The 24,332-nt window shown below is 44.8% G+C and overlaps 9 protein-coding genes across 9 annotated transcripts; all 9 read right to left on the minus strand.

The window, feature by feature from the left end:
* Positions 1–473: 473 nt before the first annotated feature.
* Positions 474–884, minus strand: LOC134853577 (histone H3). Its single transcript, XM_063869578.1, has one exon. The coding sequence runs from the start codon at positions 882–884 to the stop codon at positions 474–476; it is 411 nt and encodes a 136-aa protein (XP_063725648.1).
* A 785-nt stretch (positions 885–1,669) lies between these two features.
* LOC134853065 (histone H2B.1/H2B.2) lies at positions 1,670–2,042 on the minus strand. Its single transcript, XM_063868996.1, has one exon. The coding sequence runs from the start codon at positions 2,036–2,038 to the stop codon at positions 1,670–1,672; it is 369 nt and encodes a 122-aa protein (XP_063725066.1). The 5' UTR covers positions 2,039–2,042.
* Positions 2,043–6,655: 4,613 nt separating this feature from the next.
* LOC134853579 (late histone H2A.2.2) lies at positions 6,656–7,057 on the minus strand. The gene has a single exon (XM_063869579.1). The coding sequence runs from the start codon at positions 7,055–7,057 to the stop codon at positions 6,656–6,658; it is 402 nt and encodes a 133-aa protein (XP_063725649.1).
* Positions 7,058–7,370: 313 nt separating this feature from the next.
* Positions 7,371–8,823, minus strand: LOC134853580 (uncharacterized). Its single transcript, XM_063869580.1, has 2 exons — positions 8,473–8,823; positions 7,371–7,748 (listed from the first exon to the last, which is right to left on the minus strand). The coding sequence occupies exons 1-2, from the start codon at positions 8,821–8,823 to the stop codon at positions 7,371–7,373; spliced, it is 729 nt and encodes a 242-aa protein (XP_063725650.1).
* Positions 8,824–9,608: 785 nt separating this feature from the next.
* LOC134853064 (histone H2B.1/H2B.2) lies at positions 9,609–9,981 on the minus strand. The gene has a single exon (XM_063868995.1). It carries the CDS (start codon positions 9,975–9,977, stop codon positions 9,609–9,611), a length of 369 nt encoding a protein of 122 aa, XP_063725065.1. The 5' UTR covers positions 9,978–9,981.
* A 2,868-nt stretch (positions 9,982–12,849) lies between these two features.
* On the minus strand, positions 12,850–14,498 carry LOC134853581 (uncharacterized). Its single transcript, XM_063869582.1, has 2 exons — positions 14,101–14,498; positions 12,850–13,696 (listed from the first exon to the last, which is right to left on the minus strand). The coding sequence occupies exons 1-2, from the start codon at positions 14,496–14,498 to the stop codon at positions 12,850–12,852; spliced, it is 1,245 nt and encodes a 414-aa protein (XP_063725652.1).
* Positions 14,499–14,811: 313 nt separating this feature from the next.
* LOC134852975 (histone H4-like) lies at positions 14,812–15,123 on the minus strand. Its single transcript, XM_063868866.1, has one exon. The coding sequence runs from the start codon at positions 15,121–15,123 to the stop codon at positions 14,812–14,814; it is 312 nt and encodes a 103-aa protein (XP_063724936.1).
* A 729-nt stretch (positions 15,124–15,852) lies between these two features.
* On the minus strand, positions 15,853–16,263 carry LOC134853582 (histone H3). The gene has a single exon (XM_063869583.1). It carries the CDS (start codon positions 16,261–16,263, stop codon positions 15,853–15,855), a length of 411 nt encoding a protein of 136 aa, XP_063725653.1.
* Positions 16,264–17,048: 785 nt separating this feature from the next.
* Positions 17,049–17,421, minus strand: LOC134853063 (histone H2B.1/H2B.2). Its single transcript, XM_063868993.1, has one exon. The coding sequence runs from the start codon at positions 17,415–17,417 to the stop codon at positions 17,049–17,051; it is 369 nt and encodes a 122-aa protein (XP_063725063.1). The 5' UTR covers positions 17,418–17,421.
* Between the last annotated feature and the right edge of the window lie 6,911 nt (positions 17,422–24,332).

Consider the following 24,332-nt stretch of genomic DNA (forward strand, 5'->3'; position numbering starts at 1 on the left):
GTGATTTAAATCAAGCTCGTAGGAGCTCGCTTGAGGTCTGTGAGATAGCTTGCCGAGCTCTGAGAGCTCGAACTTGAAAATAGTTAGGCTACGTACGGGAGCAATTGAAAAAATTTTGAGCTCACACAAGGTGTACTAGCTTAAACTGGTCAGTCCACAGAGCTTATTCGAGCTCTGTGATTTAAATCAAGCTCATACAAGCTTGCCTGAGCTCTATGAGGTAGCTTGCCAAGCTCTGAGAGCTCGAAGCTCAAAAAAGTTAGGCTACGTACGGGAGCAATTGAACAGCTAGCTCGAGCTCATTTTCCAGCTGCGTCACCCCAATGAGGGGGAAGCAGAGCTCAACCTATACCAGCTTGAGCTTGCTCTGGTCGAAGTTAGCTTGAGCTAAGCTCACTGTGAAGAAATATAGAACTGATAGTTGGGTGGCCTTTAAAAAGGCCGGTTTGGTTGGTGTGGAGTACACCTAGAGCTTAAGCTCGCTCTCCTCGGATTCGTCGAGCCAACTGGATGTCCTTGGGCATGATCGTGACTCTCTTGGCGTGGATCGCGCACAAGTTGGTGTCCTCGAACAGGCTGACCAAGTAGCTCTCGCTGGCTTCCTGCAGAGCCATGATTGCAGTGCTCTGGAACCGCAAGTCAGTCTTGAAGTCCTGGGCGATTTCTCTGACCAGTCGCTGGAAGGGCAGCTTTCGGATCAACAGCTCAGTGGACTTCTGGTATCTCCTGATCTCCCTCAGGGCAACGGTTCCTGGTCTGTATCGGTGAGGCTTCTTCACACCGCCGGTGGAAGGTGCGCTCTTTCTTGCAGCCTTGGTAGCCAGTTGCTTCCTGGGTGCCTTTCCTCCGGTACTCTTTCGTGCAGTCTGCTTCGTTCGGGCCATTCTTCGTCAGTTGAGTGTAGCTGAGTTGTAGATGTAGAAGTAGATTTTGGGTGTTGAATTTTGGACAAATCCGTGAGGTAACCAAGATATTCAGATCTCCAGAAGCCTTGAGAGCGCTCGACGTATAAAAAAATAGTTAGGCACGTAAAAGAGCAATAGAAGGAGAGCTCTGGTGAGTCGTTACTTATATATATTAAGGAGCATTTTCAACTATATATAGTAAAGTATGTGAAGTGCAGACTATTTATACTTGGATTGGAGGTTACCCGCCAAAAGCGGCATAGGTGATTGGCCCGTGTCTGAGTGATAGCGGAAGCTCAAACTAAGCTCGAATCTGATTGGCTGAGAAGTGAAAACTTGAAAATTTGGTGTTTCTGCCTCTAGAATTGACCCAAAGCTAACTTCAGCCAGCTAAAAGCTCACTTCAGCTTAAGCTAGCTGAATTGGACTTGTTAGCTAGCTTTGTAAGCCTAAACTTAGCTATTTCGAGCTGTAAGTTGGAGAGCAAAATGAAGCTCAAATCTGATTGGCTGAGACGTGAAAGCTTAAAATTTAGCAGTTTTTTAGCTCTAAAGTTGGTCTGGAGCTGATTTAAGCAAGTTACAAGCTCAGTTGAGCTTAGTAGCTCAAATTAGACGCTCAAAGCTAGCTGTTGAGAGCTCGAAATTGCATACAAGCCAATTTGAGCTTGCTAGCTAGAGTACAAAGAGAACTATGCTTTTTGGTGGCCTTTAAAAAGGCCGGTTTGGTGTTGCTCAGAGCAACTAGTTGTAGAAGCTGATCGTCTACTTGGAGCTGGTGTACTTGGTGACGGCCTTGGTTCCCTCACTGACAGCATGCTTGGCCAGCTCTCCGGGCAACAGCAGTCTGACTGCGGTTTGGATCTCCCGGCTAGAGATGGTTGATCGCTTGTTGTAGTGGGCCAGTTTTGAAGCTTCACCGGCGATTCTCTCGAAGATGTCGTTCACGAAGCTGTTCATGATCGACATAGCCTTGGATGAGATGCCGGTGTCAGGGTGGACCTGCTTCAGCACCTTGTAGATGTAGAGAGAGTAGGTCTCTCGCCTCTTCTTCTTCTTTTTCTTGTCTCCAGTGGGCTTCTTCTGGGCTTTGCCTGCCTTCTTGACTGCCTTTCCGCTGACTTTGGGTGCCATTGTAGAGTTGTAGTTGTGGTGTTGTCGAGTTGTAGAAGCAGTGTAAGTATGTGTTGGTCTGTGACCAGTTAAGCTTCTGAAGCAGACCTGCTGCTCTTTAAGCTGTTAACTTCCGGGTGTTGTTCATCTTGCGGAAAGTTGTTGTTGGAAAATTGCTTGTATTGGTGTGAGTCTGTGTCTGTTGATTGTTGTAGAGTGTCGTTTGATGTTGTTCATCTTGCGGAAAGGTGTTGTTGGAAAATTGCTTGTATTGGTGTGAGTCTGTGTGCGTATGTGTCTGTTGATTGTTGTAGAGTGTCTCGGATTAGTTCTTGTATCTTGGGGTTTGTCTGTGAAGCTCTTTTGAGGTAATTTGAGTTTAGTCTTGTTAGTTCATCTTGAATCGTCTTCATCCTGGTGATTTTATGTACTTCCTCTGTTGGTGTTAGTATTGGTAGATGGTAGGCTATTTTTAGTGCTCTGTTCTGCAATCTTTGTAAGTGACTTGTTGATGCGTTTGCCCACGAAGGTGATGCGTATGTGAATCCTGGTAGAATTGTTGATTGGTACAAAAACTTTAAGACTTTGGATTTGATGCCTTTGGCTCGTAGTACTAGTAGAAAATTGATTTTCCTTGTCGATTTGTCTTCAATTCTTTGTAGATAGTCTTTCCATGTCAGGTTGTTATTTAGGGTAACTCCAAGAAATTTAGTGGTTGTTGATGGTTCGATCTCTTCGTTCTGTAGCATTAATTTGCAGTCATTCTTCTTGCGTCTTGTAAAAAGTACAAAGTTTGTCTTCTCCGGGTTCACGTCTATCTTCCATTTCTGGCACCATGCTTCAAGTTTGTTTAGGCCACCTTGTAGTCTGTGTGTTGCATTCTTGCTTGTGTTTGAACTTGTGTAAATTGCTATGTCGTCGGCATATTGTGATATTGTTGTTAGACCTGCTTCTGGTTTGCTTACATAGATGTTGAAAAGGATTGGACTGATTACACTTCCTTGTGGTACTCCTGCACTGGGTGTGAAACTTTCGGCTTTGGCTTGGTGGTATACTACTGTTAACTGTCGGTCTGTCAGAAAACTCTTGGTCCATTTTACAATCCACTTCGGACAGTTGATCTCTAGTAGTCTGTAGTATAAGCCTTCGTGCCAGACAGAGTCAAAGGCTCGTTGCACGTCTAGAAATGCTGCTGCAACGGGTTGCTTCCAGTTATTCTCTTTATAGATTGTCTCTGTTAGACAGAGTAAATTGTCGGTGGTGCATCGTTTGCTTCGGTATGCACTTTGAAAGTGTCCGAAGATGTCGTGATCTTCGCAGTGTACTAGTAGCTGCTCTTTGACAAAACATTCGCAGATCTTCCCGATACAGCTTGTAAGTGAGAGTGGTCTATAGTTTTTGGGATCTTTGTGGTCTTTCTCGGGTTTTGGTAACATTGATACTGTCGCTTGTTTCCAGCCTAAAGGAACGTAGCCACTTCTCAGCGATTGTACTATGATTTGTCTTAGTACTTCTAGTACGTTGATGGGCAGGTTTTTCATCGCTTTGTAGCTAACTTTGTCTTGTCCTGGGGCAGTGTTTTTTCTGTGATTGATCACGTCTTTGAGTTGCTTTAAGCTAATTTCTGTTTGTGCAAAACCTGTCTGTTCCAGTTGAAAGTCTTGGATTTTCGCCTGTGACACCTTGTCATGTACTTCCTGTTCATGCGTTAGAGCTGCCTGAGAGTTTGTTATATTTGTCGTCATGTTTGCTTTGAGCATCTTAGCGAAGTGGTTCGCAGCGTCTTGATTTGTCATTTTCAGTTTACTCGTTCGTTTAGGTCTTGTGCCTGTGAGCTTTTTTACTGCTTTCCAGAAATTCTGTTGTGTTGGTCCTTTGTTCATTTCACTGAGTAGTTTGAGTTGGTTTTCTTCTTCTACTGTCTGTTTTAGCTGTCTGATGTCTTTCTTTGTTTTGTTTAGCTTTGTACACAGGTCTTTGTAGTCATTGGTGTCGTGTTGGTCATATCGTCTCATCTTTTGTTTTTGTCGTTCAAGTTTGTGTTTGTTTCTGACTAGTTCGACTAGTTGTGGGTTCGTGAATTGGGGCTTGTGTTCTTTGAGGCTGCCTTGGTAGCATTTGTCAATGTGTTTGGCTATCTGGTCAGCTTCTCGAGCTAGACCTTCGTCAGTTTTGATTGAGTCAGGGTTGAACTTGTAGTTCGTTACAGTACCTCTGAATTTTCGCCAGTTTGGTTTTGTGCATGTTCTCTTTGGAACAGTTAGTTCGTACTCTGCAATTGTCATGTAGTGATCGCTTGGTGTTGTGTCCGACACTTCAAAGTTCGTGCATAAGCAAGCCATTTTTGGTGATGCAAAGTGTAAGTCTAGGACTGAGTCACTTTGGTGTGTTGGTTCGGAACCGTTCAAGATGAAGTAGTTGTGCATGAGAGCGTCTACAACTCTTCCGTTGCTGTTGGTTGCTCTTGCTTTTGGGTTGACAGATTTGATCTGTGCGTTGAAGTCTCCAACGATGATGTGCTTTGGATCTTTTCCATTGAAAGTCACGTTCTCTATCTCTGCGTTTGGGCTAAGGTAAACACTTGTTACAGTGATACCCATTGTGTTGATCTTGATCGTCTCGCATACTTTTCTGCGTTCTCTGTGGTTTTGGTTTATGTGCTGTGCTTGTTCCAGTACTTGGTACTGTATGTTGTCTCTGATGTAAATTGCCGAGCCTGTGACACTGTCACAGATTGCCGCTGCAAGGTTAAAGTTTTGTAGTTTTGGTGGATGTTTGGTTTTTGTTTCGTTGAAGCAGACTATAGTGATGTTGTGTTTCGCTAGAAGATCTTGGATCTCCAGTTTGTGCTTGTTTATACTTCTGCAGTTGAGTTGTGCTATCTTGAGTCTATTCATTTTGGTTTGTTGTTGTTGTTTTGATTTCGGGAGCTACTATGTCTGCTGCTGCTTGCTTCTCTGTGTGTTTTTGTATTTTGTTTTGCTTTTATGTTTGATGTTAACAGCTCAGTGAAATCTATTTTCTCGAATTGAGTTCTAACTGCATTGCTGACTGTTTCGTTAATTTTCTCACATGATTTAGCGACAGCTTTGGTGATTGCATCGGTTATCTTTTCGTCCATGGCTTTTTGCACTGCTTTTTCGACTTGATCGGCTATTGTAGTTTCAACAGTTTCTTTAATGTACTGCTGTATGTCCTCTTTGCTCATGGTTGGTTGTGGTTTGACTGCTTGAGCGTAGTTGTTTTGCACAGTTCGTTGCAGATGTTTGACTGCTTGAGCGTAGTTTTGCACTTTTGGTTGTGCTTTTTGGGCTTCGACTTGAGCTGTCTTGTAAACCGGGCATCCTTTGTACTGCGCCGGGTGTTCGCCTCTGCAGTTGATGCATTGAACTTGCTGCTTTGGAGTTTTGCAGTCTCTGACTGCATGGTTGTCGCCACATCTGAGGCATCGTTGCTGGTTCGGACAGTTTACGGCCATATGGCCGAAATTTTGGCATTTGTAACACTGTGTTACTCGTGGTTCTGTTTTGGATGCTTCGCATCGTTTTCGTTCGTTGCAGATGTAGACCCCAATGTCGATTGCCTTTCTGCAGGCTAGGTCATCATCTGTGAAAACTCTGATGAGTTGTGTTGGCTTGTCTAGGCTTCTGCTTTGGATTCGGAAGAGCTTTGCTACCTTGATGTTGTTGATCTCCTCAAGTTCAGATTGGATGTCAGCTTCGCTGAGTTGTTCACTGACTCTTGAGATAACAAAGCTGGAAGTTTGTTTCTTGTTGGGTTGATTTGTCTTGTGTTGTCTGCCTCCGATTTTTACTTCCGTGTCGGGAAACAGGTTTTCGAGGTTGGTTTGGGTGATAATTTGGGCTATTTGAGGCGATTCAGGCTTGATTGAATAGCCTAGGCCAGTCTTGAGGTCCCTGGTTTGACCAGGATATTGTACTTTAGTCAGGTTACGTATTGATTTGGTGAAAGTCATTCGGCTTGGAATTTTGTCTTTTGCAAAGCTTATGTAGATAATGTTCGTGAAGTGTTGCTTTGAGCTTGTGAAGGGTCTTTTGTTGCTTTGAGCTTGTGATTCTTCCGCTTTGCGCTTTCGATTAGTTGCTTGACTTTGCTCCATTGTCGGTTGCCTTTTAGGCGAAGCGTCATCAAGATTGTCTTGCCAGTTTTCTGAATGCATTGTCGGTTGCCCTTTGGGCACATTCCTGAACTGTTGTCGTTTTACTGTGTTGTAAGCAGCATGTTGATCTTGGTTTGGTCCCATTGTCAGTTGCCTTTGAGGCGAGGCCTTTCCTTGATCATTGCTTGTTGGTGTCAGGCTTCCTTCGATTATTATTCGTTGTCGAGTTGTAGAAGCAGCAAAAAGCGAAGCTAACTTAAAAAACTGTGTTCAAATCGAGCTCGAAGAATGCTCAATTCTGATTGGCTCTCAGCTCCAAGCTTATTTTGGCTTCAATTTTTAATTTCTACGTCACTTTGAGGCTATTTAGGATTGCTAGGATGTCTCAGCTTACTGTTTGTATTCCAGTTAAGCTTGCTGGGCTTGATAGAAGATAGAACTAGTAGATTGGTGGCCTTTAAAAAGGCCGGTTTGGTGTTGAAGCTTGAAAGCTAGCAACTGGTTGAGGTAGAAGCTCTTTACTTCTTGTCAGACTTGGGCTGAGACGAAGACTGCTTCTTGGGTAGGAGCACAGCCTGGATGTTTGGCAGCACACCGCCCTGAGCAATGGTCACTCCGTGGAGCAGCTTGTTCAACTCTTCGTCGTTCCTGATGGCCAACTGCAAGTGTCTGGGGATGATCCTGGACTTCTTGTTGTCTTTGGCAGCGTTGCCAGCCAGCTCAAGGATCTCAGCAGTCAAGTACTCGAGCACAGCAGCAAGGTAGACTGGGGCTCCAGCACCAACTCGCTCAGCGTAGTTGCCCTTGCGGATGAATCGGTGGATTCTTCCAACAGGGAACTGCAGTCCAGCTCGGCTTGATCGGGTCTTGGCCTTGGCTCCAACTTTGCCGCTCTTCGATTTTCCTCCTTTGCCTGACATCGTGTTGTAGTTGTAGCTGTTGTGGTAGAAGTTGTAGATTGACGATTGACTTTACCCGCAATTTGGCTCCCTGTCTTAGGGTAGTAAGTTCAAATCGGCCACCAAGATGGGAGAGCCAATCAGAATCGAGCTAGCATTTTAAGTTATTTTAGATATGCTGAAAGCTCTACACTAACTAGCTGAGCTTGTTAAGAGCTCTAGCAGAGCTCGTTAGAGCTCTAGTAGAGCTTGACTTAAGAACTGAGATAGTTGGTGGCCTTTAAAAAGGCCGGTTTGGTGCTGCAGCTAGGAGAGCAGCTGGCTAAGAAGCTTCTTAACCTCCGAATCCGTACAAGGTCTTGCCTTGTCTCTTGAGGGCGTAGACGATGTCCATGGCTACAACGGTCTTCCTCTTGGCGTGCTCGGTGTAGGTTACAGCATCCCTGATCACGCTCTCCAAGTAGTTCTTGAGCACTCCTCGGGTCTCTTCGTAGATCAGTCCACTGATACGCTTGACACCTCCTCGTCGAGCAAGACGTCTGATGGCTGGCTTGGTGATGCCTTGGATGTTATCTCTTAAGATCTTTCGGTGCCTCTTTGCTCCTCCTTTGCCAAGTCCTTTTCCTCCCTTTCCTCGTCCAGACATGGTTGTTGCAGTTGTAGTTGTTGTAGAAATTGAAGTAGAAGTTGGGTTTGAGATTGGCAAAAATCGCTAGGTACCTATCAATTTCCGACCGACTTCTCTGCTCTCTGATTGGCCCTCATACCAACAGCCAATGAGAGAGCAGATAATAAAAAGTAAAAAAAGTTAGGCACGTAAAGGAGCAATTGAAAAAAATTTTTTCAGCTCCCACAAGAACTTCTACCTCAAACTGGTCAGTCCACAGAGCTTATCAGAGCTATGTGATTTAAATCAAGCTCGTAGGAGCTCGCTTGAGGTCTGTGAGATAGCTTGCCGAGCTCTGAGAGCTCGAACTTGAAAATAGTTAGGCTACGTACGGGAGCAATTGAAAAAATTTTGAGCTCACACAAGGTGTACTAGCTTAAACTGGTCAGTCCACAGAGCTTATTCGAGCTCTGTGATTTAAATCAAGCTCATACAAGCTTGCCTGAGCTCTATGAGGTAGCTTGCCAAGCTCTGAGAGCTCGAAGCTCAAAAAAGTTAGGCTACGTACGGGAGCAATTGAACAGCTAGCTCGAGCTCATTTTCCAGCTGCGTCACCCCAATGAGGGGGAAGCAGAGCTCAACCTATACCAGCTTGAGCTTGCTCTGGTCGAAGTTAGCTTGAGCTAAGCTCACTGTGAAGAAATATAGAACTGATAGTTGGGTGGCCTTTAAAAAGGCCGGTTTGGTTGGTGTGGAGTACACCTAGAGCTTAAGCTCGCTCTCCTCGGATTCGTCGAGCCAACTGGATGTCCTTGGGCATGATCGTGACTCTCTTGGCGTGGATCGCGCACAAGTTGGTGTCCTCGAACAGGCTGACCAAGTAGCTCTCGCTGGCTTCCTGCAGAGCCATGATTGCAGTGCTCTGGAACCGCAAGTCAGTCTTGAAGTCCTGGGCGATTTCTCTGACCAGTCGCTGGAAGGGCAGCTTTCGGATCAACAGCTCAGTGGACTTCTGGTATCTCCTGATCTCCCTCAGGGCAACGGTTCCTGGTCTGTATCGGTGAGGCTTCTTCACACCGCCGGTGGAAGGTGCGCTCTTTCTTGCAGCCTTGGTAGCCAGTTGCTTCCTGGGTGCCTTTCCTCCGGTACTCTTTCGTGCAGTCTGCTTCGTTCGGGCCATTCTTCGTCAGTTGAGTGTAGCTGAGTTGTAGATGTAGAAGTAGATTTTGGGTGTTGAATTTTGGACAAATCCGTGAGGTAACCAAGATATTCAGATCTCCAGAAGCCTTGAGAGCGCTCGACGTATAAAAAAATAGTTAGGCACGTAAAAGAGCAATAGAAGGAGAGCTCTGGTGAGTCGTTACTTATATATATTAAGGAGCATTTTCAACTATATATAGTAAAGTATGTGAAGTGCAGACTATTTATACTTGGATTGGAGGTTACCCGCCAAAAGCGGCATAGGTGATTGGCCCGTGTCTGAGTGATAGCGGAAGCTCAAACTAAGCTCGAATCTGATTGGCTGAGAAGTGAAAACTTGAAAATTTGGTGTTTCTGCCTCTAGAATTGACCCAAAGCTAACTTCAGCCAGCTAAAAGCTCACTTCAGCTTAAGCTAGCTGAATTGGACTTGTTAGCTAGCTTTGTAAGCCTAAACTTAGCTATTTCGAGCTGTAAGTTGGAGAGCAAAATGAAGCTCAAATCTGATTGGCTGAGACGTGAAAGCTTAAAATTTAGCAGTTTTTTAGCTCTAAAGTTGGTCTGGAGCTGATTTAAGCAAGTTACAAGCTCAGTTGAGCTTAGTAGCTCAAATTAGACGCTCAAAGCTAGCTGTTGAGAGCTCGAAATTGCATACAAGCCAATTTGAGCTTGCTAGCTAGAGTACAAAGAGAACTATGCTTTTTGGTGGCCTTTAAAAAGGCCGGTTTGGTGTTGCTCAGAGCAACTAGTTGTAGAAGCTGATCGTCTACTTGGAGCTGGTGTACTTGGTGACGGCCTTGGTTCCCTCACTGACAGCATGCTTGGCCAGCTCTCCGGGCAACAGCAGTCTGACTGCGGTTTGGATCTCCCGGCTAGAGATGGTTGATCGCTTGTTGTAGTGGGCCAGTTTTGAAGCTTCACCGGCGATTCTCTCGAAGATGTCGTTCACGAAGCTGTTCATGATCGACATAGCCTTGGATGAGATGCCGGTGTCAGGGTGGACCTGCTTCAGCACCTTGTAGATGTAGAGAGAGTAGGTCTCTCGCCTCTTCTTCTTCTTTTTCTTGTCTCCAGTGGGCTTCTTCTGGGCTTTGCCTGCCTTCTTGACTGCCTTTCCGCTGACTTTGGGTGCCATTGTAGAGTTGTAGTTGTGGTGTTGTCGAGTTGTAGAAGCAGTGTAAGTATGTGTTGGTCTGTGACCAGTTAAGCTTCTGAAGCAGACCTGCTGCTCTTTAAGCTGTTAACTTCCGGGTGTTGTTCATCTTGCGGAAAGTTGTTGTTGGAAAATTGCTTGTATTGGTGTGAGTCTGTGTCTGTTGATTGTTGTAGAGTGTCGTTTGATGTTGTTCATCTTGCGGAAAGGTGTTGTTGGAAAATTGCTTGTATTGGTGTGAGTCTGTGTGCGTATGTGTCTGTTGATTGTTGTAGAGTGTCTCGGATTAGTTCTTGTATCTTGGGGTTTGTCTGTGAAGCTCTTTTGAGGTAATTTGAGTTTAGTCTTGTTAGTTCATCTTGAATCGTCTTCATCCTGGTGATTTTATGTACTTCCTCTGTTGGTGTTAGTATTGGTAGATGGTAGGCTATTTTTAGTGCTCTGTTCTGCAATCTTTGTAAGTGACTTGTTGATGCGTTTGCCCACGAAGGTGATGCGTATGTGAATCCTGGTAGAATTGTTGATTGGTACAAAAACTTTAAGACTTTGGATTTGATGCCTTTGGCTCGTAGTACTAGTAGAAAATTGATTTTCCTTGTCGATTTGTCTTCAATTCTTTGTAGATAGTCTTTCCATGTCAGGTTGTTATTTAGGGTAACTCCAAGAAATTTAGTGGTTGTTGATGGTTCGATCTCTTCGTTCTGTAGCATTAATTTGCAGTCATTCTTCTTGCGTCTTGTAAAAAGTACAAAGTTTGTCTTCTCCGGGTTCACGTCTATCTTCCATTTCTGGCACCATGCTTCAAGTTTGTTTAGGCCACCTTGTAGTCTGTGTGTTGCATTCTTGCTTGTGTTTGAACTTGTGTAAATTGCTATGTCGTCGGCATATTGTGATATTGTTGTTAGACCTGCTTCTGGTTTGCTTACATAGATGTTGAAAAGGATTGGACTGATTACACTTCCTTGTGGTACTCCTGCACTGGGTGTGAAACTTTCGGCTTTGGCTTGGTGGTATACTACTGTTAACTGTCGGTCTGTCAGAAAACTCTTGGTCCATTTTACAATCCACTTCGGACAGTTGATCTCTAGTAGTCTGTAGTATAAGCCTTCGTGCCAGACAGAGTCAAAGGCTCGTTGCACGTCTAGAAATGCTGCTGCAACGGGTTGCTTCCAGTTATTCTCTTTATAGATTGTCTCTGTTAGACAGAGTAAATTGTCGGTGGTGCATCGTTTGCTTCGGTATGCACTTTGAAAGTGTCCGAAGATGTCGTGATCTTCGCAGTGTACTAGTAGCTGCTCTTTGACAAAACATTCGCAGATCTTCCCGATACAGCTTGTAAGTGAGAGTGGTCTATAGTTTTTGGGATCTTTGTGGTCTTTCTCGGGTTTTGGTAACATTGATACTGTCGCTTGTTTCCAGCCTAAAGGAACGTAGCCACTTCTCAGCGATTGTACTATGATTTGTCTTAGTACTTCTAGTACGTTGATGGGCAGGTTTTTCATCGCTTTGTAGCTAACTTTGTCTTGTCCTGGGGCAGTGTTTTTTCTGTGATTGATCACGTCTTTGAGTTGCTTTAAGCTAATTTCTGTTTGTGCAAAACCTGTCTGTTCCAGTTGAAAGTCTTGGATTTTCGCCTGTGACACCTTGTCATGTACTTTCTGTTCATGCGTTAGAGCTGCCTGAGAGTTTGTTATATTTGTCGTCATGTTTGCTTTGAGCATCTTAGCGAAGTGGTTCGCAGCGTCTTGATTTGTCATTTTCAGTTTACTCGTTCGTTTAGGTCTTGTGCCTGTGAGCTTTTTTACTGCTTTCCAGAAATTCTGTTGTGTTGGTCCTTTGTTCATTTCACTGAGTAGTTTGAGTTGGTTTTCTTCTTCTACTGTCTGTTTTAGCTGTCTGATGTCCTTCTTTGTTTTGTTTAGCTTTGTACACAGGTCTTTGTAGTCATTGGTGTCGTGTTGGTCATATCGTCTCATCTTTTGTTTTTGTCGTTCAAGTTTGTGTTTGTTTCTGACTAGTTCGACTAGTTGTGGGTTCGTGAATTGGGGCTTGTGTTCTTTGAGGCTGCCTTGGTAGCATTTGTCAATGTGTTTGGCTATCTGGTCAGCTTCTCGAGCTAGACCTTCGTCAGTTTTGATTGAGTCAGGGTTGAACTTGTAGTTCGTTACAGTACCTCTGAATTTTCGCCAGTTTGGTTTTGTGCATGTTCTCTTTGGAACAGTTAGTTCGTACTCTGCAATTGTCATGTAGTGATCGCTTGGTGTTGTGTCCGACACTTCAAAGTTCGTGCATAAGCAAGCCATTTTTGGTGATGCAAAGTGTAAGTCTAGGACTGAGTCACTTTGGTGTGTTGGTTCGGAACCGTTCAAGATGAAGTAGTTGTGCATGAGAGCGTCTACAACTCTTCCGTTGCTGTTGGTTGCTCTTGCTTTTGGGTTGACAGATTTGATCTGTGCGTTGAAGTCTCCAACGATGATGTGCTTTGGATCTTTTCCATTGAAAGTCACGTTCTCTATCTCTGCGTTTGGGCTAAGGTAAACACTTGTTACAGTGATACCCATTGTGTTGATCTTGATCGTCTCGCATACTTTTCTTCGTTCTCTGTGGTTTTGGTTTATGTGCTGTGCTTGTTCCAGTACTTGGTACTGTATGTTGTCTCTGATGTAAATTGCCGAGCCTGTGACACTGTCACAGATTGCCGCTGCAAGGTTAAAGTTTTGTAGTTTTGGTGGATGTTTGGTTTTTGTTTCGTTGAAGCAGACTATAGTGATGTTGTGTTTCGCTAGAAGATCTTGGATCTCCAGTTTGTGCTTGTTTATACTTCTGCAGTTGAGTTGTGCTATCTTGAGTCTATTCATTTTGGTTTGTTGTTGTTGTTTTGATTTCGGGAGCTACTATGTCTGCTGCTGCTTGCTTCTCTGTGTGTTTTTGTATTTTGTTTTGCTTTTATGTTTGATGTTAACAGCTCAGTGAAATCTATTTTCTCGAATTGAGTTCTAACTGCATTGCTGACTGTTTCGTTAATTTTCTCACATGATTTAGCGACAGCTTTGGTGATTGCATCGGTTATCTTTTCGTCCATGGCTTTTTGCACTGCTTTTTCGACTTGATCGGCTATTGTAGTTTCAACAGTTTCTTTAATGTACTGCTGTATGTCCTCTTTGCTCATGGTTGGTTGTGGTTTGACTGCTTGAGCGTAGTTGTTTTGCACAGTTCGTTGCAGATGTTTGACTGCTTGAGCGTAGTTTTGCACTTTTGGTTGTGCTTTTTGGGCTTCGACTTGAGCTGTCTTGTAAACCGGGCATCCTTTGTACTGCGCCGGGTGTTCGCCTCTGCAGTTGATGCATTGAACTTGCTGCTTTGGAGTTTTGCAGTCTCTGACTGCATGGTTGTCGCCACATCTGAGGCATCGTTGCTGGTTCGGACAGTTTATGGCCATATGGCCGAAATTTTGGCATTTGTAACACTGTGTTACTCGTGGTTCTGTTTTGGATGCTTCGCATCGTTTTCGTTCGTTGCAGATGTAGACCCCAATGTCGATTGCCTTTCTGCAGGCTAGGTCATCATCTGTGAAAACTCTGATGAGTTGTGTTGGCTTGTCTAGGCTTCTGCTTTGGATTCGGAAGAGCTTTGCTACCTTGATGTTGTTGATCTCCTCAAGTTCAGATTGGATGTCAGCTTCGCTGAGTTGTTCACTGACTCTTGAGATAACAAAGCTGGAAGTTTGTTTCTTGTTGGGTTGATTTGTCTTGTGTTGTCTGCCTCCGATTTTTACTCCCGTGTCGGGAAACAGGTTTTCGAGGTTGTCGAGTTGTAGAAGCAGCAAAAAGCGAAGCTAACTTAAAAAACTGTGTTCAAATCGAGCTCGAAGAATGCTCAATTCTGATTGGCTCTCAGCTCCAAGCTTATTTTGGCTTCAATTTTTAATTTCTACGTCACTTTGAGGCTATTTAGGATTGCTAGGATGTCTCAGCTTACTGTTTGTATTCCAGTTAAGCTTGCTGGGCTTGATAGAAGATAGAACTAGTAGATTGGTGGCCTTTAAAAGGCCGGTTTGGTGTTGAAGCTTGAAAGCTAGCAACTGGTTGAGGTAGAAGCTCTTTACTTCTTGTCAGACTTGGGCTGAGACGAAGACTGCTTCTTGGGTAGGAGCACAGCCTGGATGTTTGGCAGCACACCGCCCTGAGCAATGGTCACTCCGTGGAGCAGCTTGTTCAACTCTTCGTCGTTCCTGATGGCCAACTGCAAGTGTCTGGGGATGATCCTGGACTTCTTGTTGTCTTTGGCAGCGTTGCCAGCCAGCTCAAGGATCTCAGCAGTCAAGTACTCGAGCACAGCAGCAAGGTAGACTGGGGCTCCAGCACCAACTCGCTCAGCGTAGTTGCCCTTGCGGATGAATCGGTGGATTCTTCCAACAGGGAACTGCAGTCCAGCTCGGCTTGATCGGGTCTTGGCCTTGGCTCCAACTTTGCCGCTCTTCGATTTTCCTCCTTTGCCTGACATCGTGTTGTAGTTGTAGCTGTTGTGGTAGAAGTTGTAGATTGACGATTGACTTTACCCGCAATTTGGCTCCCTGTCTTAGGGTAGTAAGTTCAAATCGGCCACCAAGATGGGAGAGCCAATCAGAATCCAGCTAGCATTTTAAGTTATTTTAGATATGCTGAAAGCTCTACACTAACTAGCTGAGCTTGTTAAGAGCTCTAGCAGAGCTCGTTAGAGCTCTAGTAGAGCTTGACTTAAGAACTGAGATAGTTGGTGGCCTTTAAAAAGGCCGGTTTGGTGCTGCAGCTAGGAGAGCAGCTGGCTAAGAAGCTTCTTAACCTCCGAATCCGTACAAGGTCTTGCCTTGTCTCTTGAGGGCGTAGACGATGTCCATGGCTACAACGGTCTTCCTCTTGGCGTGCTCGGTGTAGGTTACAGCATCCCTGATCACGCTATCCAAGTAGTTCTTGAGCACTCCTCGGGTCTCTTCGTAGATCAGTCCACTGATACGCTTGACACCTCCTCGTCGAGCAAGACGTCTGATGGCTGGCTTGGTGATGCCTTGGATGTTATCTCTTAAGATCTTTCGGTGCCTCTTTGCTCCTCCTTTGCCAAGTCCTTTTCCTCCCTTTCCTCGTCCAGACATGGTTGTTGCAGTTGTAGTTGTTGTAGAAATTGAAGTAGAAGTTGGGTTTGAGATTGGCAAAAATCGCTAGGTATCTATCAATTTCCGACCGACTTCTCTGCTCTCTGATTGGCCCTCATACCAACAGCCAATGAGAGAGCAGATAATAAAAAGTAAAAAAAGTTAGGCACGTAAAGGAGCAATTGAAAAAAAAATTTTGAGCTCCCACAAGAACTTCTACCTCAAACTGGTCAGTCCACAGAGCTTATCAGAGCTATGTGATTTAAATCAAGCTCGTAGGAGCTCGCTTGAGGTCTGTGAGATAGCTTGCCGAGCTCTGAGAGCTCGAACTTGAAAATAGTTAGGCTACGTACGGGAGCAATTGAAAAATTTTGAGCTCACACAAGGTGTACTAGCTTAAACTGGTCAGTCCACAGAGCTTATTCGAGCTCTGTGATTTAAATCAAGCTCATACAAGCTTGCCTGAGCTCTATGAGGTAGCTTGCCAAGCTCTGAGAGCTCGAAGCTCAAAAAAGTTAGGCTACGTACGGGAGCAATTGAACAGCTAGCTCGAGCTCATTTTCCAGCTGCGTCACCCCAATGAGGGGGAAGCAGAGCTCAACCTATACCAGCTTGAGCTTGCTCTGGTCGAAGTTAGCTTGAGCTAAGCTCACTGTGAAGAAATATAGAACTGATAGTTGGGTGGCCTTTAAAAAGGCCGGTTTGGTTGGTGTGGAGTACACCTAGAGCTTAAGCTCGCTCTCCTCGGATTCGTCGAGCCAACTGGATGTCCTTGGGCATGATCGTGACTCTCTTGGCGTGGATCGCGCACAAGTTGGTGTCCTCGAACAGGCTGACCAAGTAGCTCTCGCTGGCTTCCTGCAGAGCCATGATTGCAGTGCTCTGGAACCGCAAGTCAGTCTTGAAGTCCTGGGCGATTTCTCTGACCAGTCGCTGGAAGGGCAGCTTTCGGATCAACAGCTCAGTGGACTTCTGGTATCTCCTGATCTCCCTCAGGGCAACGGTTCCTGGTCTGTATCGGTGAGGCTTCTTCACACCGCCGGTGGAAGGTGCGCTCTTTCTTGCAGCCTTGGTAGCCAGTTGCTTCCTGGGTGCCTTTCCTCCGGTACTCTTTCGTGCAGTCTGCTTCGTTCGGGCCATTCTTCGTCAGTTGAGTGTAGCTGAGTTGTAGATGTAGAAGTAGATTTTGGGTGTTGAATTTTGGACAAATCCGTGAGGTAACCAAGATATTCAGATCTCCAGAAGCCTTGAGAGCGCTCGACGTATAAAAAAATAGTTAGGCACGTAAAAGAGCAATAGAAGGAGAGCTCTGGTGAGTCGTTACTTATATATATTAAGGAGCATTTTCAACTATATATAGTAAAGTATGTGAAGTGCAGACTATTTATACTTGGATTGGAGGTTACCCGCCAAAAGCGGCATAGGTGATTGGCCCGTGTCTGAGTGATAGCGGAAGCTCAAACTAAGCTCGAATCTGATTGGCTGAGAAGTGAAAACTTGAAAATTTGGTGTTTCTGCCTCTAGAATTGACCCAAAGCTAACTTCAGCCAGCTAAAAGCTCACTTCAGCTTAAACTAGCTGAATTGGACTTGTTAGCTAGCTTTGTAAGCCTAAACTTAGCTATTTCGAGCTGTAAGTTGGAGAGCAAAATGAAGCTCAAATCTGATTGGCTGAGACGTGAAAGCTTAAAATTTAGCAGTTTTTTAGCTCTAAAGTTGGTCTGGAGCTGATTTAAGCAAGTTACAAGCTCAGTTGAGCTTAGTAGCTCAAATTAGACGCTCAAAGCTAGCTGTTGAGAGCTCGAAATTGCATACAAGCCAATTTGAGCTTGCTAGCTAGAGTACAAAGAGAACTATGCTTTTTGGTGGCCTTTAAAAAGGCCGGTTTGGTGTTGCTCAGAGCAACTAGTTGTAGAAGCTGATCGTCTACTTGGAGCTGGTGTACTTGGTGACGGCCTTGGTTCCCTCACTGACAGCATGCTTGGCCAGCTCTCCGGGCAACAGCAGTCTGACTGCGGTTTGGATCTCCCGGCTAGAGATGGTTGATCGCTTGTTGTAGTGGGCCAGTTTTGAAGCTTCACCGGCGATTCTCTCGAAGATGTCGTTCACGAAGCTGTTCATGATCGACATAGCCTTGGATGAGATGCCGGTGTCAGGGTGGACCTGCTTCAGCACCTTGTAGATGTAGAGAGAGTAGGTCTCTCGCCTCTTCTTCTTCTTTTTCTTGTCTCCAGTGGGCTTCTTCTGGGCTTTGCCTGCCTTCTTGACTGCCTTTCCGCTGACTTTGGGTGCCATTGTAGAGTTGTAGTTGTGGTGTTGTCGAGTTGTAGAAGCAGTGTAAGTATGTGTTGGTCTGTGACCAGTTAAGCTTCTGAAGCAGACCTGCTGCTCTTTAAGCTGTTAACTTCCGGGTGTTGTTCATCTTGCGGAAAGTTGTTGTTGGAAAATTGCTTGTATTGGTGTGAGTCTGTGTCTGTTGATTGTTGTAGAGTGTCGTTTGATGTTGTTCATCTTGCGGAAAGGTGTTGTTGGAAAATTGCTTGTATTGGTGTGAGTCTGTGTGCGTATGTGTCTGTTGATTGTTGTAGAGTGTCTCGGATTAGTTCTTGTATCTTGGGGTTTGTCTGTGAAGCTCTTTTGAGGTAATTTGAGTTTAGTCTTGTTAGTTCATCTTGAATCGTCTTCATCCTGGTGATTTTATGTACTTCCTCTGTTGGTGTTAGTATTGGTAGATGGTAGGCTATTTTTAGTGCTCTGTTCTGCAATCTTTGTAAGTGACTTGTTGATGCGTTTGCCCACGAAGGTGATGCGTATGTGAATCCTGGTAGAATTGTTGATTGGTACAAAAACTTTAAGACTTTGGATTTGATGCCTTTGGCTCGTAGTACTAGTAGAAAATTGATTTTCCTTGTCGATTTGTCTTCAATTCTTTGTAGATAGTCTTTCCATGTCAGGTTGTTATTTAGGGTAACTCCAAGAAATTTAGTGGTTGTTGATGGTTCGATCTCTTCGTTCTGTAGCATTAATTTGCAGTCATTCTTCTTGCGTCTTGTAAAAAGTACAAAGTTTGTCTTCTCCGGGTTCACGTCTATCTTCCATTTCTGGCACCATGCTTCAAGTTTGTTTAGGCCACCTTGTAGTCTGTGTGTTGCATTCTTGCTTGTGTTTGAACTTGTGTAAATTGCTATGTCGTCGGCATATTGTGATATTGTTGTTAGACCTGCTTCTGGTTTGCTTACATAGATGTTGAAAAGGATTGGACTGATTACACTTCCTTGTGGTACTCCTGCACTGGGTGTGAAACTTTCGGCTTTGGCTTGGTGGTATACTACTGTTAACTGTCGGTCTGTCAGAAAACTCTTGGTCCATTTTACAATCCACTTCGGACAGTTGATCTCTAGTAGTCTGTAGTATAAGCCTTCGTGCCAGACAGAGTCAAAGGCTCGTTGCACGTCTAGAAATGCTGCTGCAACGGGTTGCTTCCAGTTATTCTCTTTATAGATTGTCTCTGTTAGACAGAGTAAATTGTCGGTGGTGCATCGTTTGCTTCGGTATGCACTTTGAAAGTGTCCGAAGATGTCGTGATCTTCGCAGTGTACTAGTAGCTGCTCTTTGACAAAACATTCGCAGATCTTCCCGATACAGCTTGTAAGTGAGAGTGGTCTATAGTTTTTGGGATCTTTGTGGTCTTTCTCGGGTTTTGGTAACATTGATACTGTCGCTTGTTTCCAGCCTAAAGGAACGTAGCCACTTCTCAGCGATTGTACTATGATTTGTCTTAGTACTTCTAGTACGTTGATGGGCAGGTTTTTCATCGCTTTGTAGCTAACTTTGTCTTGTCCTGGGGCAGTGTTTTTTCTGTGATTGATCACGTCTTTGAGTTGCTTTAAGCTAATTTCTGTTTGTGCAAAACCTGTCTGTTCCAGTTGAAAGTCTTGGATTTTCGCCTGTGACACCTTGTCATGTACTTCCTGTTCATGCGTTAGAGCTGCCTGAGAGTTTGTTATATTTGTCGTCATGTTTGCTTTGAGCATCTTAGCGAAGTGGTTCGCAGCGTCTTGATTTGTCATTTTCAGTTTACTCGTTCGTTTAGGTCTTGTGCCTGTGAGCTTTTTTACTGCTTTCCAGAAATTCTGTTGTGTTGGTCCTTTGTTCATTTCACTGAGTAGTTTGAGTTGGTTTTCTTCTTCTACTGTCTGTTTTAGCTGTCTGATGTCTTTCTTTGTTTTGTTTAGCTTTGTACACAGGTCTTTGTAGTCATTGGTGTCGTGTTGGTCATATCGTCTCATCTTTTGTTTTTGTCGTTCAAGTTTGTGTTTGTTTCTGACTAGTTCGACTAGTTGTGGGTTCGTGAATTGGGGCTTGTGTTCTTTGAGGCTGCCTTGGTAGCATTTGTCAATGTGTTTGGCTATCTGGTCAGCTTCTCGAGCTAGACCTTCGTCAGTTTTGATTGAGTCAGGGTTGAACTTGTAGTTCGTTACAGTACCTCTGAATTTTCGCCAGTTTGGTTTTGTGCATGTTCTCTTTGGAACAGTTAGTTCGTACTCTGCAATTGTCATGTAGTGATCGCTTGGTGTTGTGTCCGACACTTCAAAGTTCGTGCATAAGCAAGCCATTTTTGGTGATGCAAAGTGTAAGTCTAGGACTGAGTCACTTTGGTGTGTTGGTTCGGAACCGTTCAAGATGAAGTAGTTGTGCATGAGAGCGTCTACAACTCTTCCGTTGCTGTTGGTTGCTCTTGCTTTTGGGTTGACAGATTTGATCTGTGCGTTGAAGTCTCCAACGATGATGTGCTTTGGATCTTTTCCATTGAAAGTCACGTTCTCTATCTCTGCGTTTGGGCTAAGGTAAACACTTGTTACAGTGATACCCATTGTGTTGATCTTGATCGTCTCGCATACTTTTCTGCGTTCTCTGTGGTTTTGGTTTATGTGCTGTGCTTGTTCCAGTACTTGGTACTGTATGTTGTCTCTGATGTAAATTGCCGAGCCTGTGACACTGTCACAGATTGCCGCTGCAAGGTTAAAGTTTTGTAGTTTTGGTGGATGTTTGGTTTTTGTTTCGTTGAAGCAGACTATAGTGATGTTGTGTTTCGCTAGAAGATCTTGGATCTCCAGTTTGTGCTTGTTTATACTTCTGCAGTTGAGTTGTGCTATCTTGAGTCTATTCATTTTGGTTTGTTGTTGTTGTTTTGATTTCGGGAGCTACTATGTCTGCTGCTGCTTGCTTCTCTGTGTGTTTTTGTATTTTGTTTTGCTTTTATGTTTGATGTTAAAAGCTCAGTGAAATCTATTTTCTCGAATTGAGTTCTAACTGCATTGCTGACTGTTTCGTTAATTTTCTCACATGATTTAGCGACAGCTTTGGTGATTGCATCGGTTATCTTTTCGTCCATGGCTTTTTGCACTGCTTTTTCGACTTGATCGGCTATTGTAGTTTCAACAGTTTCTTTAATGTACTGCTGTATGTCCTCTTTGCTCATGGTTGGTTGTGGTTTGACTGCTTGAGCGTAGTTGTTTTGCACAGTTCGTTGCAGATGTTTGACTGCTTGAGCGTAGTTTTGCACTTTTGGATGTGCTTTTTGGGCTTCGACTTGAGCTGTCTTGTAAACCGGGCATCCTTTGTACTGCGCCGGGTGTTCGCCTCTGCAGTTGATGCATTGAACTTGCTGCTTTGGAGTTTTGCAGTCTCTGACTGCATGGTTGTCGCCACATCTGAGGCATCGTTGCTGGTTCGGACAGTTTACGGCCATATGGCCGAAATTTTGGCATTTGTAACACTGTGTTACTCGTGGTTCTGTTTTGGATGCTTCGCATCGTTTTCGTTCGTTGCAGATGTAGACCCCAATGTCGATTGCCTTTCTGCAGGCTAGGTCATCATCTGTGAAAACTCTGATGAGTTGTGTTGGCTTGTCTAGGCTTCTGCTTTGGATTCGGAAGAGCTTTGCTACCTTGATGTTGTTGATCTCCTCAAGTTCAGATTGGATGTCAGCTTCGCTGAGTTGTTCACTGACTCTTGAGATAACAAAGCTGGAAGTTTGTTTCTTGTTGGGTTGATTTGTCTTGTGTTGTCTGCCTCCGATTTTTACTTCCGTGTCGGGAAACAGGTTTTCGAGGTTGGTTTGGGTGATAATTTGGGCTATTTGAGGCGATTCAGGCTTGATTGAATAGCCTAGGCCAGTCTTGAGGTCCCTGGTTTGACCAGGATATTGTACTTTAGTCAGGTTACGTATTGATTTGGTGAAAGTCATTCGGCTTGGAATTTTGTCTTTTGCAAAGCTTATGTAGATAATGTTCGTGAAGTGTTGCTTTGAGCTTGTGAAGGGTCTTTTGTTGCTTTGAGCTTGTGATTCTTCCGCTTTGCGCTTTCGATTAGTTGCTTGACTTTGCTCCATTGTCGGTTGCCTTTTAGGCGAAGCGTCATCAAGATTGTCTTGCCAGTTTTCTGAATGCATTGTCGGTTGCCCTTTGGGCACATTCTTGAACTGTTGTCGTTTTACTGTGTTGTAAGCAGCATGTTGATCTTGGTTTGGTCCCATTGTCAGTTGCCTTTGAGGCGAGGCCTTTCCTTGATCATTGCTTGTTGGTGTCAGGCTTCCTTCGATTATTAACTCGGAATTAGATTCGTCGTCGCTTTGGTCGTAGTTTGCGATTGCTGATGCCATTTGGGAGTTAAGGGATGATGGCATTGTGGGGGGGGGGAGTCTCTTCACTCACTATGTGAGCCGGACTGCTCCTTCTTGCACCGGAGTGCTCCTTCTTCACTCACTATGTGAGCCGGACTGCTCTTGTGGGGGGGGGGGGGAGTATCTTCACTCACTATGTGAGCCCGACTGCTCCTTCTTGCACCTTCTTCGTCTTTGTCCTTCCTTTCTTCCTCTTTGTCCTTCCTTTCTTCCTCTTTGTCCTTCCTCTTCCCTCTAGTCTCTTTCTTCTTGCACCCTCTTCGTCCTTCTGGGCACTTTCTCCTTCCCTCTAGACCCTCTTCCGTCGGGTTACTCTTGGTAGGTCCAACAATAACGACAGAGTAGAGGTTGTCCAAGTAAGCAATTGCAGACCCGGTCGCAACGTATCTCTGTCTCCTAGAATGCTAGCACCGCTTTCGCAATGTGTCGCTTAGACTAGGGTGTTATAGGGACCAACCAACTTCTAGATCTGCGTTCGTGACACTCTCTCGGAGGGACAAAAAGCCAATCAGGACTGCGACCGATCCAAGTCAGAACCCAGGTTGGCTGCGCACCGTTGGGTTTGCAAGTGCCGGTTTGGGACTTGGTTCCAATAGCACCTTTATACAGGCTTTATCGGCCGACTTATGACTCTTGAAAAAGAGTGCTTTCCTGGGGCAGTTGTTTCCTTGGGTGTAGTGAAGGCAGTGTAGAGAAGCTCTTGTACATCAGATTGTTGGGTTGTAGATTGTGTAGATCGGTTGTCATCTAGTGGTGTTGTAGAAGCAGCAAAAAGCGAAGCTAACTTAAAAAACTGTGTTCAAATCGAGCTCGAAGAATGCTCAATTCTGATTGGCTCTCAGCTCCAAGCTTATTTTGGCTTCAATTTTTAATTTCTACGTCACTTTGAGGCTATTTAGGATTGCTAGGATGTCTCAGCTTACTGTTTGTATTCCAGTTAAGCTTGCTGGGCTTGATAGAAGATAGAACTAGTAGATTGGTGGCCTTTAAAAAGGCCGGTTTGGTGTTGAAGCTTGAAAGCTAGCAACTGGTTGAGGTAGAAGCTCTTTACTTCTTGTCAGACTTGGGCTGAGACGAAGACTGCTTCTTGGGTAGGAGCACAGCCTGGATGTTTGGCAGCACACCGCCCTGAGCAATGGTCACTCCGTGGAGCAGCTTGTTCAACTCTTCGTCGTTCCTGATGGCCAACTGCAAGTGTCTGGGGATGATCCTGGACTTCTTGTTGTCTTTGGCAGCGTTGCCAGCCAGCTCAAGGATCTCAGCAGTCAAGTACTCGAGCACAGCAGCAAGGTAGACTGGGGCTCCAGCACCAACTCGCTCAGCGTAGTTGCCCTTGCGGATGAATCGGTGGATTCTTCCAACAGGGAACTGCAGTCCAGCTCGGCTTGATCGGGTCTTGGCCTTGGCTCCAACTTTGCCGCTCTTCGATTTTCCTCCTTTGCCTGACATCGTGTTGTAGTTGTAGCTGTTGTGGTAGAAGTTGTAGATTGACGATTGACTTTACCCGCAATTTGGCTCCCTGTCTTAGGGTAGTAAGTTCAAATCGGCCACCAAGATGGGAGAGCCAATCAGAATCCAGCTAGCATTTTAAGTTATTTTAGATATGCTGAAAGCTCTACACTAACTAGCTGAGCTTGTTAAGAGCTCTAGCAGAGCTCGTTAGAGCTCTAGTAGAGCTTGACTTAAGAACTGAGATAGTTGGTGGCCTTTAAAAAGGCCGGTTTGGTGCTGCAGCTAGGAGAGCAGCTGGCTAAGAAGCTTCTTAACCTCCGAATCCGTACAAGGTCTTGCCTTGTCTCTTGAGGGCGTAGACGATGTCCATGGCTACAACGGTCTTCCTCTTGGCGTGCTCGGTGTAGGTTACAGCATCCCTGATCACGCTCTCCAAGTAGTTCTTGAGCACTCCTCGGGTCTCTTCGTAGATCAGTCCACTGATACGCTTGACACCTCCTCGTCGAGCAAGACGTCTGATGGCTGGCTTGGTGATGCCTTGGATGTTATCTCTTAAGATCTTTCGGTGCCTCTTTGCTCCTCCTTTGCCAAGTCCTTTTCCTCCCTTTCCTCGTCCAGACATGGTTGTTGCAGTTGTAGTTGTTGTAGAAATTGAAGTAGAAGTTGGGTTTGAGATTGGCAAAAATCGCTAGGTATCTATCAATTTCCGACCGACTTCTCTGCTCTCTGATTGGCCCTCATACCAACAGCCAATGAGAGAGCAGATAATAAAAAGTAAAAAAAGTTAGGCACGTAAAGGAGCAATTGAAAAAAAAATTTTGAGCTCCCACAAGAACTTCTACCTCAAACTGGTCAGTCCACAGAGCTTATCAGAGCTATGTGATTTAAATCAAGCTCGTAGGAGCTCGCTTGAGGTCTGTGAGATAGCTTGCCGAGCTCTGAGAGCTCGAACTTGAAAATAGTTAGGCTACGTACGGGAGCAATTGAAAAAATTTTGAGCTCACACAAGGTGTACTAGCTTAAACTGGTCAGTCCACAGAGCTTATTCGAGCTCTGTGATTTAAATCAAGCTC

This window comes from Symsagittifera roscoffensis, chromosome 8 (assembly GCF_963678635.1).
Source record: "Symsagittifera roscoffensis chromosome 8, txSymRosc1.1, whole genome shotgun sequence".
Lineage (NCBI taxonomy): Eukaryota > Metazoa > Xenacoelomorpha > Acoela > Convolutidae > Symsagittifera > Symsagittifera roscoffensis.